General features: G+C 42.0%; 1 protein-coding gene across 1 annotated transcript in view; it reads left to right on the forward strand.

Annotated features, from left to right (window-relative positions):
* The first annotated feature begins 12009 nt into the window (after positions 1 to 12009).
* efna3b (ephrin-A3b) overlaps positions 12010 to 18240 on the forward strand; it is a 56151-nt gene continuing 49920 nt past the window's right edge. The window contains exons 1-2 of the mRNA XM_034875100.1: positions 12010 to 12629; positions 12865 to 13077. Coding sequence (XP_034730991.1) covers positions 12968 to 13077 — 110 coding nt within the window. The 5' untranslated portion in view covers positions 12010 to 12629; positions 12865 to 12967. The remainder of the gene's footprint in view (positions 12630 to 12864; positions 13078 to 18240) is intronic.

Genomic DNA, 18240 nt, shown 5'->3' on the forward strand with positions numbered 1-18240 from the left:
GACCCACACGGATTGTGGATAACTTAAGGAATTTCAACCTCTATGATCTCTGAGGGGGCGCATAAATAATAAAACTAACCCGTGAAGGGTATTGCAAACTGCCAAGGAACAATATTGAACAACAATCCAAGCTTTGTTAGCTGATTAAAAAAATAGTTTAGGATCATCAGAATGTGGTTTTAGTTTTAGCACCGGATCTTGCTAAGTGGGGCCAACAGATGGAAATTTCTGATGCAAGTGTCACTCAAACACATATACTTTACACTTATCTACCTACCTACAGCCATCCATAAGCTCCTGTAAGTCTGTACTTAAACAGAGCGGAGTGGTGCTTGGAGCTAAATGCTCACAAAAGAATTCTTGCATTGCTAACAATGACATTGCTAAAATGCTGATGTTTAGCGGTTATGATTACTGTGTATGTAGCTTCTTAGCAGTAATAAAGTACCGCCAAGGCTGATAGGCCTAACTTTAATTTAAAGGTATTCAGTCATAAACCAAAAGAAAAAGATATAACAAAACACTAGATGAAGGGTCATTGGATCAAAACAATTACAAATCCTCATCTAGGGACCATAAATATCTGTACCAAATGTCGACACTCCATCCAATAGTTTGTTAAAAAAACTAAAATGGCAACCTCATGGTGATGCTAGGAGTATATATTGTTTGAAAACCGTGACATAACTAAACCATCTGGTAGATGTTAAGATATTTCACCAAATTACTGAAAACTTTGACCTGCTGGCGCCACTAGGGGAAAAGGATCACCAAAGTCATTAGAATGTATCCTATAGGGCCCTTGAATTTAAAGCAAGTGTCACTGCAGTCCATTCAACACTTAAGATAGTCCTCTCTTAACCACATTTGTCAAATTCATAGCGGCGCTAGAGTAACAGTCAGGGGATCAACAAAGTCATTAAGGATTATTCCCCTGAGGACTATGAACATCTGTACTTAATGTCATGGCGATCCTTACAAACAATGAGATATTTCCGTCTAAAGTGGCAGACTGTCGGACAGACTGACATTCCTAGACCAAACAGCTAAAATATTTCTTATAGATTATTGGTTCTTAAATAAGCGAGGATAAATACATGTACGACTTTTTTTAAGATAATTGAACTGTTTGTTGAAAAAGAAATCTTTTTGACCCAACATGGAAACCTTGGTAAAAAACACACCTCTCTTTAAAGAAATACATTATGATGGTGCACTCAATTTGAGTCGGACCTGGGACCTTGGTAGCAAAATTGTTCTCCATCTTATCTATCTTTTCCCCCAAATTTTCTGCCATCTTTCTACTTTCAACTCCCCAAAAGAGGAACAGTTTCCTCCAACATTAAAGCTAAAGTAAGGTAACTAAATCACTAAACCACAGCTGGTTGTAAGATAGAAAATCAAACATGTGCATAATGTGAGTAAATCTGTTGATATTGGACTAAACTTGCATAATCCGTAAATACTTGACTCATTTAAGGACATGATTGCACTCGCTTGCATTGTGACCACACAATGCGGATGCCTCATGCTGTTTATGAAATGCCAGAAACAAAAAAATGCCAGAATTATTGTATGTCTACAAATGCCAGAAACAAGAACTGGCATGGACCACCCTGAGCTCCATTATCCCTCATTATTCCCTGCATTCCTGTAGTCTCATGAGCCATGGATGCAGATGACAACAGTGACAAGTTGATCTGCTCCTAAGTAAGAGCAGGAAATGAGGGATGAGCCAGAGGAGGACAGTGACATGATAAAGAGAACAAGAGTAGTGCTCAGAGCTTCTGTGCAAAAAAGCGAGAGAAGAAAAGAGAACGCAAGATAAGACAAGGTAAGTGGTTTACAGTGCTGTGTATACTGTAAGTAGGAGTGGAGCAGGAGCAGCAAGACTAGCGGAGGCATTGACTGGCTTGGCGAAACAATAAAAATAGTGCTGACATGGTACAGTTAATGTGTGTGTGTGTTTGTCAGCACGAATACAGGGAAATGGGAGAGGGAGAGTGGAGATGAAATCCTTCCCGGAGCAGTGATAAAAACAGAAGTAATGATGTGACAACAAAGAATAGAAGTCAAAGTGGAGGAAAGGGAGAGCACAGGTTGCTTCGATTACGATTCCAGATGTTGAATCGCACCTATTAAGTTAACTGCTGATGGGATCGATGGGGGGAAATTGAGAAGGGAAAGGGAAGATGGAGGGAGGAAAGTGAAAAGTGGCAGAGGAGGACCGGAGACAGTGGCGGTGGGCATGTGAGGAGAATTGTGAGAGGAAATATCATTGCCATGCAAAAAGAGCAGTGGAGAACTGAGGCAAAGAAGAAGGGAGAAAAGAGGGATGGAGGGTTGCGATGATGGATGTGCTGCTCTCGTTTTGTGCCCCCTAACGAAGACTCTAATTAGTGTTTGTGTAATTCCACACTGTCTCCTCCGCCTGCTCATCTTAATTAACTACATTCATCTTCCCCTCCCTCCATCCATCCCTTTCTCTCGCCCTCCCTCCCTCTGCCCTCCTAAAATAACATACTGACTGTCTGAACCCCACCTGGACCAGACCTGCTTTTACTTACTCACTATCTTTTTTTCCCTGCCACCAGAGATGGCAAAAGTACTCACTTCCCGTACTCAAGTAGATGTACAGATACTTGTGTTAAAAATACTCTGGTAAAAAGAAGAAGTACTGATTTAACCTATCTACTCTAGTAAAAGTACAGGCTTGGAAATTTACTCAAAGTATAAAAGTTACAGTAGCCTTGCGAATGACAACCATTTTTTATGCAAAGCTCCCTGGACCACACACACGTTGCTAGAGTGCAAGCTGAGAAACCTCAGTGGACATGAAAAAAGGCTCTTCATACGCCATTGGCTACATTTTAAATGGATGTCTCCCAATAGGCCTAAAACATCCCATATATGATTATTGTGACAGAGACTGGGACTCCAGGTTAATGAAATTCTGACTGAGAAGCAAGATAGGAATTCAATTGTGATTCTGTGAGAATTCACAGATCCCTTCTGTTCAGTTTCTCTTTTTTAATCTTTCTCTTTAAATTAATCTACGTATGTGTGTGGGTGCTAAAATATGGCTTTTGGAAAGAAAATAAAGGATAAAATATGAATTACCAAACAGACATTAATTAGAAGTTCCCCATACTTTAAGAGTCACACAGCACATTCGCCAGGAGTCATCAAGTGTAACGTACAAGGGGGTAAGCCTCTCCTCTCTAAGCGTAGCTCCCATGGTGCCATTTTAATGCTACAGAGCCATCACTTGCAGTCAGCATCCCATTGACTGTCATTCATTTTGGCGCCACTTTGACAGCAAACAACTTTACATCTGAAGCGTTTCAAGACTCTATTTGTGCATTGTTTATTTGTAAAGAAACACAACAATATCAAAAAGGCTCCATTACCTTGTACCTCACCTTATGACTCCATGGCAGACGTTTTTGTAAAAATAGACTAACGATTGCTTCATTACCACGCAACTTACCGTCGCATAGTCGACAAATCACCATATTGTCAGGAGAAGCATGCATACAGTTTGGACTTCCATCAGCTGTTTTGGTTTAATTACCAAACTTAACTAGTATGATAGTTAGCAATAAATAGCCTGTGCCTATGTTATCTCCTAACATACACCTACACTCTCCTTCTCTGCTGATTGGGAATGATTGAGAATTCTCTTGGCACAACTACCAGAAGACTTACAAATTTCAGACACGTTGCACACGTCACAACTTCATCATCAAGCTCAGTTAGAGACTGCGCAGTAATGCACAGCCATCACCAGAAATATGCTTCTATTTTCCATCCCTGGTCTGATCTGTTGGTCCACTTCTTTAACTTTCTATGGTAACGTAGGCCTACAGTTTATCCCCATCCAATCAGATTTAATAAAAGATTGTTGACGCAAAAAATAATAATGGCAACTTCAGTGAAATAATTTGAAACTTGTTAGTAAGGACTAGAGAAGGACTTTTTTTTAAGCTGATTCTGGTTTCCAACTTCACCCCAGGTGTGTCTGTTAAAACACGGACGGAGACAACTTCTCTCTGTTGATGGTTTTTAACAATCAAGCAACGTGTCACCTAGCTAGCTAACAGGTGAAGAACAAAAATGACAAAATCACTAGCTAACTTACTCTAAATTTGCCAGAACTATGGACCACAACAGGCTTAAATGAACTGACAACATAAGTTATAAGCCTACGACTTACAGTTTGCAAAGACGCACACACACAACCTCAACTGATTATCCTCTGGACAGCTAGTCTCTTTTTCTTTTCTCTCACTTTTCCCTCTGTGTGGCGCAGGATGAGATTTGTGTCCGCGCTATTCTCAGACTTGACCTATTCACCTATTGTACAAAACTAAAATAACAAGCCAATTTTTTTTTTTTTTTTATGTAAGGAGTAGAAAGTACCGATATTTGTGTTGTGTAAGGAGGAGTAAAAGTAGTAAAGTAAAAATATCAGAAAAATCTACTTGAGTACAGTAACAGAGTATTTGTACTTCCCATCTCTGCCGGCCACTCACTTTTTATCTCCCCCTTCCTCTCCATCCTTTCACAGTATTCATCTGATGTCTCTCTCCTTCCGCTTTTTTCCAAACCCACCTTGAACAAACACTCTAGTCCTTTTTTGCTCTGTCTCTGTTGCAGCTGTATTAGTGCTTGCCTGGTGTAAAAGCCTGCCCACCCCTGAGAGTCTCCAGAGCCATGTATTGTGACGGCTCATTTAGTCATTCTGGTCATTAATTTCATCAATAGTCTCAAGAAGTAGCAGCGACACCACCAGAAATACTTGCCAACTTCAAGTTAGTCATACATTAAAGCCAATGACATTCCCCTCCGAACAAAACAGCAAGCCAATAAATTCAGCAGTAACTCTAAAACAAATTAAGGATGACATGAGGCAAAAAAACAAGGAAACCGTGGAAAAGGAGCCGCACTGAATGTGGGTCTACTTCAGCTATAAGAGGACCAATTGGGTTTAGGGGAGAATTACACAAGTGTTTGAATGGCAGTCAGAGGAGGAGGAGAGATGTGGGAGGCTGTGTGAAGTGCATTTACAGATGAAGATGACAGGGCTGTTGATGACATGTCTGTATTACGTTATTGTAGCCAGCTGCAGATTGATCGGAGTACCTGCCATCATTTAGCCCCTCAGTCTGAAATGGCTTTCCTGCTTTCAGCCTTTCAGCAGTCAGTCAGTGTAATAAAAGACTGCTGGGAGTCAGAACCTCAGTTTCACAGGACCCTATCTCTGCAGAAAAAACACACGCGTGCATGCACACATGCATACACAGTCTTAAATATTCTGCCCACATGGCTACCCATGCGCATAAACCCAATCAGACGAGCTGCGGAGGAGGGCCCTTAGCACTCATTGTTGCACAAATCAGGTGCCATTCTAAGTCGGTACAAGAGAAAACAACATTTTATTTATGTCTTATATTCTATATGTGTGTGTATGTGTGAGTTAACATATTTGTGAATGTGTGCTGATGCTCTGGACACAGCATTAAGCTCCAGTTGAAATGGCTTTTCATCCTCTTTGGCATGGACACCAAAGACCCACCTCCCCCATATCACACCATCACAACCCAGAATGTGTTTTACCCTTTAAATGTGCTGGCCCAGATAGCCATCCTACTGACCAGATGGAGAAAAGACACACAAATGCTCAACCTACACCCGCACACATGCTACATTGATAGCAATTACAAGCCAATAGGTCCCACCTCCTGCTAAGGGTCAGAGGTTAATCTATCAGGGTTTCACCTGACAGAACTTCCTTGCAGCGCCCGAGCAAAAGGAAGAGAGAGAGGCTGAGAGCAACGGGCAAATACAGATAGAGCAAGGAAGGAGGAAGCCGGGGGCAATAGAGCGACAGAGATAGCAGTGGAGACAGAAATGAGGGGATTGAGATAGAATGACAAAGAGGAGGCTACTGTAAAGGCAAGACAGAAAGAAATAACGATATAGGGAAAGAAAGAACAGTGAGCAACAGATACAAGTGTAGAGGACACCAACTGTCTCCAAATCGTGCCCAAAATGGGCAATAATCTTCCCATTGGCTTTCAGCTTCCTTCACAGATGTGATGTCACAATAAGAAGCTCCAAGGATCCGTCCTTGAGGGTGGAAAAGTGCCTTTAGGCATTGATCTCGGATCAGCTTAGCCACTGGAATACCTAACCTTTAACAATAAAAGGAAAATGCAAATCTGACCTTAGATGACAGTGTAAGTTAAACCTTTTCCCGCTCTCCTAATCTCGGTGCCCACTGGGCTCGGCGTCACTTGCGCTGCTGCTGTGGCTGATGAAATGTAGATGTTACAAAGAACGTGTGGCAGCTGGCTTTTTAAACCTGCACCTGTTCCTTTTCCATGTGTGTGCATGTGTGTCTGTCTGTGTACCCATAGGGGAGGCGTGTTCTTGTGTATGTGTTTGTTCCTCCTTGTGCATACCTGCTGTATTCAGTGTTTCTGTGTTGTCTGCAGAAGTATACACACGGGTGCTAATACAGTGCTGAGACTTGTGATATATGAGGCTTCAGGAACATTTGTCTGAATAGCTACAAAGCCCAACCACTCTTACACACAAGCTTGCAGCAGTGCACATACTTGCTTGTAGAATGACAGACACACACACACACACACACACACACACAAACATTTACAGTCTTGCCACTCTTGATGTAATTTCTACAAATGGGTAACAGAAGAAAGGGAAAAACATGAATAAATTAGTCCAGAAACAATTAAGCAATTAAGCAATCAACATTCTTTCATGCTATAAAATACTGAGCAAGCATAGCTAAGATTAGCTTGATTTTGGGTCAATACAGCAAATAGTAATAGAAAATTGTATTGACTTCATTCTGATGGAAGTGGTCGCTTCCAGGGTGACAACGCTGACATTTAGCTAATGATTGGTTACAGTCAATGCACAAGTCAAACAGCAGTGATTGAGCCAATACAATATTTTATATTAGGTTGATTAGACCTAATGTGGAATATTTTAGTTAATTTAGTTGATGTTAACACCAAGTGTTATTCGTCTTTAAGTTAAATTGGATTTTATTTTGCAACTGTAAAGTTTTTCATAGTAAATATGAAGTTGTTTGCGAAACGTCTGTCTAATTGGTTATATGTAACCCTGTGTGTCATTCAGTTAGATATTTTTGTTTCAGTCAGTTTGGTTTTTCTGTGCCAAATAGCTTTTTGCAGCTCATGGTTGCCCAACACTTGAGACAATTGATGTTGTTTTTTCCCCTTTCACAAGTCTCCCATGTGTACATGTGTGGTGCATCCGGTGTGATCTTCAGAGCATAATGACGTAATGGAGAGGACTCTTTCCTTCTGTGAAACAAATTGTATTACTGGTATTGTAGTGGTAAATTAAAAGTATGAGCTATGAACTACGAAAAGATGCAAGCCATTTTGAGTAGGTGAACCTCAGTGCTCCAAATAACTGTGGGCTAATTTCTTCAAAAAATGCTGACAATTATTTATCTCTTCAATATTTTGTATTTATGTGCCAAATGTACAGATTCTTATTATTTTTAAAAGAAAAAGAATGTAAGTGAAGTGTTTGTTACTTTTTAGCACAGTATTCACATTCCAAGTTATTGATGCGACCCAACTTCTTCCTCATTTTATTTCCTCTTCAACCACTAAACGCATCTCTCCCTTCACTGATGGGCTCTATCTGATTTATGTCTAGATCTGGTTAGAAAAAGCAGAGTGAGTGTGATAGTGGGAGAGTTGGGGCGGAGGGATGGGCTAAAAAGAGGTAATTGCAATTGTATGTCATTCTCTGTGTGCGATGTAGTCAGATATTTCTATCAAAGCAATTGTTAAAATGTCTTAGCTGGAGATTACACTTCCTTGCAGGGCTGCACAGCCTAATTTAAAAAAAAATACATTTATTGATCCTGAAAGAGACATAAAACATCATCCCAACGCTTTAAAAGCAAATGATGGAGGCATGTATGTTTGAAGTGTCTTCTTAAACCATTTAAACTTTTCCCTACTTTTTTTCCTATTTTATATTTTAAACAAATTGCTTATGTGCTTTCCTCAGAATCAATCAACAGTGGTTCCCTGCGTTAAATATGTCTGAGATGGGAAACTCAGCAGATTCCAGATTTTCTGGATCAGTGCCGGTGTCCTCTCATTGAAATTTAGGATCATCCTCTCGCAGCTGACACTGACTTCTGAAGTTAAATAAATAAAATCATTTCTCCATGGTAATTTCCGTCAAACCTGCCAAATGCAGCCTAAATATTTGACATGGAAGGAGAGAAGATCAGTGAGAAGTGAGATCAAAGGAGGGGGGGAGGGTGTGTGTGTGAATGCGTGCGAGTGTATGAGTGTGTGTTGGGATGGTGCTAGTAGTGATGAAACGTTCTCTGCAGTGATATTTTCAACACCATCAAATTCCGCTCCATCTCCTCCACACATAGTAATCTAAACTCGAAGCAATGTTAGTGTGTGTGTGTGTGTGTGTGTGTGTTGGTCTGCAGCCAAGAGCAACTATTCTTCATATTTCTGTCACTTCTTCTTCTCTCTCATCTTCCTCTGTCTCCAAAACAACACATACACACACAAAACGATTGTATTTGTCTTTATCAGTCTCTCCATTTTCCTCGCCTTCCTTGTGTTCGGTCTCCTTCGTTCAATATTTCATGCTGTTGAGAGCGCATCTATTCTGAGCTCTCTCTCTCTCTCTCTCTCTATGCACACCCTCTCCTTCTTTTTCTCCATCCCTCCCATCTTCTTAAAAAAAATACTCTCCCTCTCTATACACATCATTCTTGCTGTCCTCTCCCTCCTTCTGTGCCTCTATAAATCTCTCTCTCCCCCTCACTCTCTATATCTCATTGCACTCGTAATGTTCTGTGCCCCATCTAACTCTTTCTCCCAACTCTGACTTACATTCTCTTCCACCCTTTCATTTCCTTTTCCTCCTCCTCCCCTCTCCTCTCCTCCATCCCCTCTGCTGGCTCAGTTTGCGTGACTGTTCAAAAGTATCAGCTCCTCTTCTCCTTCCCTTAACCCCTCTCTCCTCTCTCCCCATTGGATTCTTCTCCAACCAAAACACAGAGAAAGCCCTGTTCTCTCTTTTTGCACCTATTCCGTTTCTTGCATTCCCTCCCCTCCTCCCTCCTCCCTCGCTGTTCTCCTTCTCCCATCCAATCTTGGCGGCACCTCTCCTCATCCTCCTCCCTCTTTTTTTCTCCTCCTCTCATGCTCTGTCGTACTCAGCTCCATCTCCTACCCCCTATCCCCCCCCCAGTATCCTCCTCGCTCTTAGCCTTTACCAGTGTTGTTTTAGGCACAGCAGTGAAAGGTAAACAGAGAGATTGAAAATTCATGTCAGTCAGTCGGGTGAGAGAGGGACAGGGAGGGAGGGAGAGCAGCAGAGGTGGCGAGGGAGGGAGAGGAGGCGGGGGGAGTGTCAGTACAATTTACTAACACAACAGTGAACAGCGAAGCAGGCCAAGACACAGAGCGAGCGGGAGGCGGAGTGAGAAAGAGACTCCCAGTTCAAGAATTCCATTGAAATGCAGCACACATTCAAGTGTACAAAAAAATATAAATAGACTGATATTTACATGATGCTTGTGTACATGCGAGGGTCCTGCTGTATTTATAAGTGCATTGTTTACTTCCTGGGGCCCCAGAAAAGGATGTGAGTCCTAAATGGGCCGATTATCCAATCATCAGGGCTGTGAGAACGCTCCAATTAGATTTCGAGGTTGCAGAAAGGAGCACTTGACAGATGTGCTGTTGGCCGGCTCTGGTTTGGAAATGTCATAAGAACCTTGGTGTCACAACATGCAGTCAGCCCCGAGGTCGTTTCTCATAATAACCCCAATACAAAAGTAATCCAATAGCACTGCAACCCACGCCTGAAAAATCCAACCTGGAGGATTAGAATTGACAGTGGCGTTTGCCGAAACACAACATGTCAGCGTCTATTTCAAAGAAACCGAACTAAAAAGTGAGAAGTGGGATTTTTTCTTATTCAAAAAAATAGCAAATCTCAGTTTCCACTGGTGTTCAATTTCCAACTTTGTTGTCTTGCACTTGATTTACAGTTTCCTTTCAAATGTAGCACTACAGTATATTTACAACCAGCCACCTGTCTTTGCCATACAGTCAATTGTCCATGCGCTATAGGCTTGAATTTTAAGAGTCAGTTCACCTAAAGGGCAAAAACACATTTCCTCACTTAGTAAGGGGTATCAAGCCATGCAAATAGTTTAAGTTTAATTTGCACAGATATTCAACAAGTTTTTTTCAGTGTCAACATCTTTACAGAAACAGTATCCCTGTTGCTCTGGACACTCCACAGAACAAGCTGTAAACTGTTTTTAAAAGGTGTGTTAAAGTATTCTTATGTTCTAGCTTGTTCTGGAGTTTTGACCATATTCCATGGTCTTTTCAGTTAGTGGAACTTGGTCAAGGTCAGAAATGAATCTTCACGTTTATTTTCAGAAAGATTCTGAAAGGTGATGCTTCTCTTAAAGGGATTAATTTGACAGCATAGTGCCAGGCTAGCTTTTACCCCCCGTTTCCATTCTTTGTGCTAAGCTAACTGCACTTCAAAAGTAATGGGCATCATGAGAATGGCATCCATCTTCTCATCTGATGCTCTGCAAAAAAGGAAATAAAATTCCCCAAATTATAAACAGTTTTATTCATCTTTTAATTTGTGACCAACAAAAGTGACTTTCCATTTATGGCATTGTATTGGGACTGACCCAAAACTATCAACATGGATACCACCAGGCTTAATCATAAAATACAGTATGCGTATGTTTATATGTGTGACTTTGCTGCTGTGATGCTATACAATGCAGTGTAGTGATAAACAGAGAGAGACTAAAGAGAAATGATAGACAGAGGAGCGAGGAGAGGAGGCAAAGGAGGAGTGCTCATTAAAAACGTGCATGCCTGCTGCAACGGAGAGAGATGGAGAGAGGCAGAGGCGGAGAAGACAGGTAGACCACCAGAGACAAAAGCTAACAAAAGACAGAGGAAAAATAGCAGAGCCATGTATCAGGGATCGCAGAGCCAGTGGAGAAAGTTTGCATTGAAAATGGGAGAATAAGGTAAGGGGAAAAGGAGGAGAGAGAGAGAGAGAGAGAGAGAGAGAGAGAGAGACGGGAGGGGGGAATTAAATGGACAGCTCATGAGAGAGGTGGAAGGACTCAAGAAGACAGAGGGATTCCCCGATGGCATCTCATCTCACTCTCTTTCTTGCTCTCCTTCTCCCTATTTCCCTCCTTTTTTCTCCCAATAAATCATTCTGACTTCTCCTTAACCAACTCATTCCCAGCAGGCGGCAAGAAAACTGTAACAATCTTTCTCCTATCTGCTGTTTCTCTCTTTTTCTCTCTCCCTCCTCCTGTCTCTTTACCTGTCTGGCCTGTTCTCCAGTCTCTCTCTCTCTCTCTCTCTCTCTATCGCTCTCTCTCCATCCCACACACGCTTCTTGCATAAATAGAACGAAATTATTTTATAATTGCTTTAATAGCCAGATTTTAGATGTGAAATTTAATTTATGGGACAATTTGCAAAATAATACAGCAATTTGCTTTTCCGGGACAAATCTTAAATAAAGTAACTATAAAATCACTGTTAACACAGTAACCTATTTTATTCAATTTGTATATTTTCTTTATGGTGGATCACGTGAAAGGACATTCGTGTGTGTGCGCATGGGTACGCCTATGCGTGTTGATGTGTTGAAGTTAAGAGGATTAGGCTACATGATAATAGTGCTGTATTAGACTGAATTACAGTGTCTGGTGGATCTAAACAAGGAGGGGAGACGATTAGGGCTGCGTGAGTTTATTGAAGTTTTTAGACTGTTATAAAAATTCAAAAGTGTGTCTGTGTGTGTGTGTGTGTGTTTGTGTGTGGCTGTGGCTGTGGCTGGGAAAGAGGAGGAGGTGGTGTTAACGTTGAAAAATAGGCTGCATAGGGTTGCTGCAGACGTCTCTGGTAGATTGGAGATTCAAAGCTTTCTACTTTTACAATAGCAGTGGAGGTCGAATAGTTGACACAAAACTTAAAGTCGCAGTGATGCCTGATGTGCTGCGACTCGGACACAATATTGGAGGAATGCGCTTTGCTCGCTCGCAGTGGGTGGAGTTAGAAAGTGAACGAGTGCTGCCTACCAAACAGAGAGAGGAGAAGGAGAAGAGAGAGAAAAAGGAAAGAGACGGGTGGGCAGGCTGCTCACCGTAAACGATGGTTGTCTGATAGAGTCTTGAAGACCTAATGAAATTGGCTGGTTGAATTGTTTGCAGCGATTATAGAGCTCAGTGGCTCGGAGTGCTCCTCATCTCTCGAATCCTTGGATGGAAAAAACTGCAGCAGCACGCAGATACACTGTTTAAAAAAGAAGATTAAGAAGACTTGCTAAAACCTATATATTATCTTCCTAGCGTTTTTTGTACTCTTCATTTTCCTCCCAGTAAGCCTTTTCACACCAGCAGCAACTCTTTCGCAGCGGACAGGACCGTTTCATGCCGGGAGCAAGACCAACCTCCCACTTGGACCCGATACCGGCCTCCCGCACTCTTCTGACCGGCTCAGAAGCAGCAGTTCCCGGTGAGAAGAGAGGACCATGCGCAGCTCAGTTTTTTAGGATTTCCTCCAGGATTTTTTTGGGGAGGGGGTTTCGCAGTCTGGTTAATGGGGGAAGGGGGCGACTTTAGTCACACACACCACAATAGACTTTTACAACAGTTATCGACCAGAGCAAGTCTTATGTATCCTAGTCTTTGAACGTTTCCGTTTGTATGCATATATGAAGCTTTTGTTTTCCCCTTCTCCCGTCTGTTAGGCTTTTGCTGGGATGTTTGAGTCGCGTTGTTTGGTGGGGTGAAGGGACCGAGAGAGTGGCCGGAGAGACCAAAGGGACGGAGGCCGAGAGAGGAGCCGAGAGCATGGCTCTGGTAGTGCTGTCTCTCTGGGTGCTAACGAGTCTCACCTGGGCGGACATGGTCCCGGTGTCAGCCAACAGGCATTCCGTTTACTGGAACAGCTCCAACATACAGTAAGACCCTCATTCCTCAGTGCTTATTAGAGTGAATGCGTGTGTGGTTATAGGCCATCTCTTTTGATGTGTCTAGTCTCCACCTGTTAAAGGAAAAAGATACATGTCCAGATTACTCCGTGTGCTCAGGTTCACACCATCACACTTTTAGTTCATCCGTGGTTTATTGCTGCTGCTTTGCTTTATTGTGTCCCTCTAATAATTTCACGTTTATAGCAGCCACCTTCCTAGTGTGTATCTTTCTTTTCTTTTCAAAGGTAGAAGGAATGATTTAGTTTCACACAAGCTATTTAAACAGGCCTATCATGTTTTCTCTGCACGGTGAAGCTATTTTCGAGTCTCAAACTGCTCTGTCAGACCCCTACTGTGAAGTCAAGGTGGCTCCAAACCATCTTTTCAACACCTCCACTTGCACAACTAGTCAGACATATTTCGTTTCTGTTCCTCACTTCAGCCGCATTGTGTGGATGCTACTATTTATTCAGTGACCCCTCTTCTTTCCTCACCTCTCTCCTCTACCCTCAGCCATGCATGGCCGAGGAGTAGAAAGAAAAGAAGAGAGATTCACGTGATTCTTTCTCCTCTCTCCCATCGTCATGTGTCTCTCCTCTCTCAGTCTTCCAGGGCTCTTGCTCTTTCCTCTATCTGGTTCAATTAGGAACACTTCTTCATCCTGACCCCATTGTGTTGTAGCAGTGTCACTATTCAATCTCTCCTTCTCGCTCCCTCTCCAACCTGCTCTCTCTTACAATCCCCCTCTAACCTTGTTTACACTCAGTTCGTTGGCCTTTTTGTTATCCTCTTAACACCTCGCTCCTTGCCCCTATCTGGATACAACCTTCTATCCCTTCCTTTATCTTTTTTTGAAAGCTGTCTTTTTATTACTGTCCTTGTGAGTCCATGGATCTGCTGCTGGAGCCTTAAGAATGTAGAGTCAGTCTGCTTATCTCTCTTTCTCTCTACTGTAAAATCTTGTTTAAAGTTTATGTTGTATTAGCCTTTTTCCACATGTCTCAATCTGTACATCCGCATTCCTTCTCTTCTGGCCAAAATATGCAGATAAAAATGTTGTGAATTTGAAACTGAATGCCAGATTTTACACAAAATATTGCCCAATTTTCAAGAGTCCCTTTAATGAGCAATTCAGCAAGATGTGTGATCCAATGTATTTAGATTTTTTTTCCACAAAATAATGCATCAATCAACCTAAATTGTAGGTCTCGGAAGTGCACAAGAGCGCATGTCACACACTAACACACAGCTTCATTTCTGCTCTCCATCTTGCAGTGAATCTTGTCCATGTGTAGGCTATATTTCGGCTACCAGGCGGCCCTTAAATCATCTCAGTTTGTGGTATTTACCTCTTCAGCAGAATTTACAAGGCCCCTAAGATGAGCAGTCAGATATACAGCGACTCACATTTCATGACTGCACTTATTAAAGACATAAACAAAATAAAAACTCAGAAAATATATTGTTGTTTTTGCAGGAGGGGGATCGATGATTCTGTCCGCCGATAATAACTACAGGATGAGGATTTAGTTTACAGTTTGGAAAAAACTATGAGAGGCAAGCGAATATAGGCCTCACAACAGAATTACACGTAGTAAACGGAGTGGAGAACATATGATTATTTGTTGTGGTATAATACTGTAAACAATATTAGTTTTTCCGGATGTGAGAAAATTACTTTTTCGCTTTTGCTTACACATTTGCTGCTAATGCATTTTAGCTGATATTTTTCTCTTAATGTTGAGGGCGCCCGTTTTCAATTTCTATACTTTTGATACTTTTGAACGATTTGATAATAAATGCTAATGAAATTCCACCTTAGGTTTCCATATCAGAGACAGAAGTCGATTTAGATAAAATGTGGGAAGAAAACGCTTAAAGGCTTAAAGAAAAAAAGGGAAGGCATGAACCGGGGACTTCGGTACAATCAGCTTGTCGTGACATGAGCAGCTTTGACCTTGGTAAAATGTTTTAAGTAATTTCTCAGCTGTTTCCTGTTCTATACTCATACTCTTTGTAAAGTGAAAAACAAGCTGTAGTTATTTTATCAGACAAAGACAGTGGGAGAATAAAAGCAGTCTGGAGCAGCCTAACCTTTAACCTGACTGTCCAGGACCAGAGGACTGCAGAGCCCCGCAGTCTCTCTCTCTCTCTCTCTCTCCACACATGCTCACTGCCAATACGCTTTGTATCCCAGCGGCAAAATATTCTTAGCCCCTGCAGTGTGAGTTTTAGTGTGTGTGTCTTTTATAAAAGACTGTGGTTAATTAAAGAAGACTTCATCTCAGTGGACCTGCCTCATCCCTAATTTTCCCATCTCTCTCTCTCTCTCTCTCTCTCTCTCTCTCTCTCTCTCTCTCTCTCTCTCTCTTCCTCAGTGAGTGAAGGCATACACAATGACAGTGTATGAGCAGTGAGTGGGGATAACTTTTTCAATTCAGCCTACTTATTGAATTAGAAGACAAAGGGGCCATGGACAGTGCCACACACAAAAAACAGATAAACTGCAAGATAACCTGTCTTATCCACTCTTTCATACACTTCCTAGCAAATTTTAAACGACGCAGGTCACATTTCCAGCATTTATTGCCACAACTTCCTACATTTCTCGGGTTGGCTGGCTCGCTTATGAGTTTCACATATATCTATGATTATGCAAGTAAACACAAATGCACACACGTCCCCGCTTTGTACTTTTTTAACTTTTAGAAGATGGATCATTTCCTGCGTTCGAGTCTTGCACAATGGCTCTTGCCACTGCCTATCTGTCACTTGTCACTGATATCCCTGGGCATGGACGTGTGTATAATGGTGTGCATTTGTGTGTGTCTGTGAGAACCCGTGCATCTGTGTGTTTGCCCTGTTACAGATGTCTCTGCTCAGTGATGGGTGACCGGAACAAAAACAAGTCCATCAGTCCATTAAATCACACATTATCTTCCACCACCTGGCAATTAACCACTGCTGTGAGTGTGCTTGTGTGTGCTAACGAGTGTGTGCGTACTTATATATGTGTATGTTTGTGTAATCTGATAACGCAGCAGTTAACTGGTTTGCATAATAGAGACCTGGTGATATCTCTTAATTTATCAGTTGTGTATTGCGGAATGCAATTAGGTTGCAAATAAACAAACGCATATTTATTTCCAGACAGTAGCTTTGTGTGTGTGTGTGTGTGTGTTTGCGTACATGTGGGTGTGTGCATCAATGACACTGTCACCTCGACGCATGCCACAGGAATAAAGCCAGCCATTGCAAGCAGAATTTTCTTCTTATATGGATGCACATGCATGTGTGTGGTAATCGATGCCGAGGTAGAACTGGTTTAATATTCATCCAGCTTGTCGGAGTGCAGAGACACGTCACGCAGGGCAGGAGAGAAATAATGCAACAATATGAGAATGGAGAGACAGTGAGCGAGAAATGCTGTGGTACTGGGTTAAGGAGAGGGGAAGTCAGGAAGAATACAGACGGATTTTGTGTTGAATTATGATAGAGCATATGGAGGAGGGTCATCATAATAATGATAATAATGCTTGGCCAGTGCCTTGATCCCCACACTGAGTTCTCACATTATCCACCACAAGACCATAAGGCCTAGTTTATGTGTGTGTGTGTGTGTGTGTGTGTGAGAGAGAGAGAGAGAGAGAGGGAAACGCAGACTACAGGATTAGGAAGGCCAATCAACCAACCCCTTGACAGCGACACAAAACTATCTGTCTCCCAGCCCCACTTAGGACAACAACATTTACATTTATGAATATCTGCACAAAGGAGTGTATTACTCACTCACTATCACAAGGCACACATCCCGCCTGTGTGTGTGTTCATGTGTGTACAAGCCATTCATCATAGGCGTTTGCGCCGTGGCTACATATGTCAGCCACCGCTGTGATGTGTGTTTGCGCACATGCACACACAAAAATAAAACCTCACACACAGGCTCAGTGATCATCATAACAGTTATACAGACACACAGTGTTCAGGCTGTTCGTTATCAATGAATAATAAGGCCACATAGTGAACGAGTGAATGGATTCTGATTTGTGTAGCGACTTGTGGGTGTGAGAGTGTGTGTGGCATGCCGACGCTCGCATATAGATGCCATTAATTAAAAGCAATAGGGAACACCTGTATGATGGATGAGTACTATATGCATAATAAGATCCAGTGCCCCCCCACCCCCTCTCACTCTCTCTCCCTCTGTGTGCATGCGTAAGAGTTAATACATTTTTCTGATTGGACGGGTATTGTCTGGTAGGTGAGCCGAGCAATAAGGGACATGTAAAAGATAGGAGGAAAAGAAATGAATTATTTTCTCGTCCTTTCCTTTTTTTTCTCTTTGGGGATGAGCTAGATTTCAGGAGTGTGCACCCACCTCTCTGTTTTTCTCTCATCCTCAAATTGCCTGATGGAAAAGCACTCTTGGGGGTGGTATTTTGGGAGCTATGTAGTTTAATGTGAATGTTGTGAGACTCTTTCCCTGTCAAATTAACTTGGACTAAATCTTTCTAGTGCTAGGAAATATGTTGCCTTGCTTTGTCGTCTGGTTTTCCTTCACCTGACCTCACCCACACTTTCATATTCTTTCCACTCACTTTTGACCAAAGCCACCATCAAACACACCTCCATGCAGATCCTATGAATTTACACACACATAAAACACTCACATTGATCTTTAGAAAAAGACATGCCTGAAATATCGAGCACACCAAGTTTTTTCTACATCTCCTGATTGGCTCGTTCATTTTTTTTCAAATGCTGTCCCACTTACATGATCAGCTAATCGGAAGCATTGCTGAGAAAATGAAATATTGATGTTTGGCTTTCGCGCTTGCTCTGTCTTGGATCAAACACAAACTGGGTACTGTAATGGTTTTGATTCAAAGGGAGCAGGTTTTTAGGGATTTTAGAGATGTAATTCTGCTAAGACCAAGCCTATACTAGAGTTGCACCAAGTTGAGCCTTTCTGACCCAACCTGACATAAAAGAAATGTCTGATACACATGCCTGGCCGAGGATTGGGTTTGATTTGAGTGACTGCTGATTCCATCCTGGGGGCTCAGTGATTTGCACAGACGCTTTGCAGGCTGTGTTTATCAAGACTTTCACAGTCATAGAAATCACACTGAATGGTTGTCTAGAACTGGT

Source organism: Etheostoma cragini, chromosome 6 (assembly GCF_013103735.1).
Source record: "Etheostoma cragini isolate CJK2018 chromosome 6, CSU_Ecrag_1.0, whole genome shotgun sequence".
Classification (NCBI taxonomy): Eukaryota; Metazoa; Chordata; class Actinopteri; order Perciformes; family Percidae; genus Etheostoma; species Etheostoma cragini.